Raw genomic sequence first — 3,678 nt, forward strand, 5'->3', positions numbered from 1 at the left:
CCCCCACCCCGCACCTCCTTCAGGCGGCAGGAACAAAGATAATGTCGGACACAGTAAAAACCGCATCTACTAACAGCTTCTCATTTCAGTCCTTTTTGGATTAAACACCATTGTCACCTGCCCAGGTAAGCTGAAAAACTCATGTTGTTTAGTTCACATTGTTGTTTGGTCTATGTGTTAAGATTTGTAACTTATTACGATCAGTATGTGTGAGCTTATGAAATAATCTTACCAGCTGAAAGGTGTCTCTGTAATCGCTCTGGTTCTTCAGAAAACATACTTTACGGTCTGACAGTAAGGTATCCTGAGATGCAATTTTCCAAAACCGATCTTGTATAATGTTGCAGTTTTTTTAAATTATCAATACAACAAAGCATGCTACGACGCTCCAAGTTGTAAACAGCAGAGAAGCGGCTGTGATGACGTGTTGAAATGGGCGTGACAGGATCAGAAGTAGGTTCTTAAAGAGACAGAGGCCAATTTCAAGGTGTTTGAAATGGAAATTAATCAGAAGTCCAGTGTATTTTTGATTTAAACATATAAACAGCATTTTAATAACCACCAAAGGTGATATAGTTACTTTATTATAGTATAGAGTTTAAATATATGCCTGAGAAACCCATAATATTGCCCCTTTAATTTAAAACTGTACTGAGATTAAACAAATGTTCATAATTCATTTAAATAAATTACAAGTTAAGAAGGGTATGGAAATTTCTCTTTTTTGTCTTGAAAAAATATTGATCCGTGAGACTAAAGTGTCAAACCAAACCGTGACATTTTTGTATTGTTGCACTCCTAGTTAAGAGTGATCTGAAAGAACAGTGAAAAAGAACTGTAATTGCTTAAAAGTAAGAAAAGTCAGAGGATGAATTATTAACTGACAACAGCCTCTATGTTGCTTTTTGTTTGTATAAATGTATCTATATATGACTATACAAGTGAACAATTTTTGTTTACTTGTATACATATTTGTATTTAAGTAAATTTGCTTTGCTTTTGAACATTAGAATGAACATTTAGAATGAAACACAAAGCTGAATTAGATCAAGCTACCACTTGATAGCTAAGAGAAGCTATGCCTTACAGCATGCTTTTTGTTTCTATTGCAAAACCCACAAAATAATCAGTCCATAAAATCTATCAGGCATTCACTCACAAGAATCCTCATAGGTTGTTTCATTAATCAACAAGCACAAACCTTGGCTGAGTTTAACATTTCTTTGCCCGCAAGCCCTAAACTTTGACACTACCTTAATACAACTGTACATATTAACCCATTTCTCCCTTTTGTCTCCCCCCCCCCCCACTTTACCCTCCAGCAGTTTCTTCAGGAACAGACAAGTCCAGAATTATTTCAGCTTGATTACAGCTGCAACATACACAGACCTACGACTAGACATGTTCTTCCTCTGCGTATGTAAAAGGTTGAGAGGAAAATTCCTGCTAACCAATGAGCAAGCTTTAAGTTTTTCAAGTCATCTGGAAAAAATAGTGTTTTGTTTTTTGTAATGCAACAATTCCCATCCCAATACGACTTAAATGGGCTAAAACAAGTGGTCTGTATGCAGTTGCAGCAATGTGGCAAATTGAATTTGGTAGTATCCTGCTTTGCACACAAGACCAATTTTGGAAAGGCTTGTCTTTGTTTACTTCAAACATAACATAGTCCTAAGTGTTCCCTTAATGGGTCAAGTTGTTGCCTCCTTTTCACTCCCATGAAGACAGCAAGCTCCTTGACTTTTATAGAACGGCTGTCTTTGCAAAGTATAGAGACCAGGGCTATTCAACTGGCGGCCCGCGGGCCAAGTGACCAAAATTCAGCCCGCCAATTGGTTCATTCATCTCTTAAAGGCACAATGTGTAGGATTTTGTCAATTCTTTTAGCCGAAATTGAGATAATCACTAATGACAATAATAAAAAACATGTCTAATCATTTCAGACAAAGACCTTGTTTTTTTTATTTTTACCTTATAAAAAATGTTTATATCTCCATGGTCGTGAGTCGCCCTACAGGCAGCCACCATCTTGCAACGCCATCTTGTCTACAAAGGCTCATGAAGGACAAACTGCGGTGGCGGTGTCAAAAACGGTTTTAGTTGTAATGCTATAAATGCAGTGTTTCCCCTACCATTATACAGGCGGGGCAGTTCATAATGATGATTCAACCTCTCAACCACTAGATGTCGCTGAAAACAACGAATCCTACACACTGTGCCTTTAAAACGTCAGAATCTTGGCTACAAGCTGGTAAAAACCAATTCTGTGCATACTAAAGACAGTTAAAATGACATGCAGTTGAAGATAAAACTATGAAAGTGAAAATAAAATTGGTTTAAAAATTTGGCAAGTCAGAGATGTCAAAATAATATTTGTGTCAAATAGGGGGTATAATGTGTTCTTTTTGTTTTTGATATTGTTTAATTATCACTACTTTTATAGGGTTTTGTATGTTGTAATCAGGATTAAATGCAGCAAAACAAACTATTAAGGTAACAAATCTTTGTAATACTTGGTTTATTTATATAATAAATTTAATTGCTGGATGTCCAGCCCCTGAGCTGTTGACCTGCAGTAACTGTGGCCCCCGGACCAGTTTAGTTGAACAGCGCTGATATAGACCCTTCAAAAAGAAGTCCTTGAATATAACTCAAAAAATCATTTTCAGCAAAAAACAAAACATGCATGGGAGCTAATCTCAGATCATTGATTATGTTCTTTAGCAGATTTATGTTTGCTGCAGCTTTAAGCTTCAAGGCTCACACTGTCTTAAATTTAGCGTTTGTTTTCGATTCGATAAAGTTGAAAAACTCACCTGAAATGAGAAGACGTCTTTACAGAGGAGGCATTCTCTGACGTAATCGGGTCTCTTTTGAGGTGAGAATTTCCCTGTGTTGCCTGAATATCCTCAACAGTCTCCACAGATTCCGACGCTTTACTTCTGATGCCCCGTCTGGTATATGATGGTTCTGATCCATTATCCTCATGTTTGTCTTTCTCCTTGGTAACTGAAGACACTGTTTCAGATGTCTCACCAATTTTTCTGTCCCTTCGGACATATTTGGAGGTGAAATCCTCTGTGTTGCCATAGCGTTCGGCCAGCTCCCTCCTTCTTTCCGCCTTGTAGCGAGCAATTCGTTCAGCCTTAGTCTCTGAGGCTGAGCTCTGCAAGGTGTCTATTCCATCCATTATGTAGTTTGGTGTTATTTAAGCAACTGAATTCAAAGCAATTTGCTCTAATACAACGGTTTCCAACTTTTTTGGTGGCTGCTCCCTTGATGGCAATGTCTCACTCCATCAAAACCATGGCAGGGCTGCAGACAAAGGGAAACAAACATTATTAGTACATCACTGTGTCATATATGACATAAACGACTGCACAGCTGTGTCCACCTGACCCCGCCAACCACAAAAGTGATGTCTGCCAGCTAACCATCAACTGAAAACTGCATTTACTTCACTGACTCAGATCAAAGCAGTAATAAATTGTTAAAATGGGAGTAATAAGTGAGAAAATACCAAAACCTCAACAGTCCATTTTATTGCCAATTTGTGTCTATTAAGTCTGCTCAGCATCATTTTATGTATATTAGAACTCAAACTGTTTATTATGATTGCCTTATCAATACCAAAAGTGTTTCACTTATGAGGTAAAAAACACATAAGGGGCTTGAGCT

At 37.6% G+C, this 3,678-nt stretch overlaps 1 protein-coding gene across 1 annotated transcript in view; it reads right to left on the bottom strand.

Moving 5' to 3' along the window:
- svild (supervillin d) overlaps positions 1 to 3,312 on the bottom strand; it is a gene marked incomplete in the record, with an annotated part of 38,259 nt that extends 34,947 nt beyond the window's left edge. The window contains 1 exon segment of the mRNA XM_014013974.1: positions 2,817 to 3,312. Coding sequence (XP_013869428.1) covers positions 2,817 to 3,190 — 374 coding nt within the window.
- Between the last annotated feature and the right edge of the window lie 366 nt (positions 3,313 to 3,678).

This window comes from Austrofundulus limnaeus, unplaced genomic scaffold (genome assembly GCF_001266775.1).
Source record: "Austrofundulus limnaeus strain Quisiro unplaced genomic scaffold, Austrofundulus_limnaeus-1.0 Scaffold108, whole genome shotgun sequence".
Taxonomy (NCBI): Eukaryota; Metazoa; Chordata; class Actinopteri; order Cyprinodontiformes; family Rivulidae; genus Austrofundulus; species Austrofundulus limnaeus.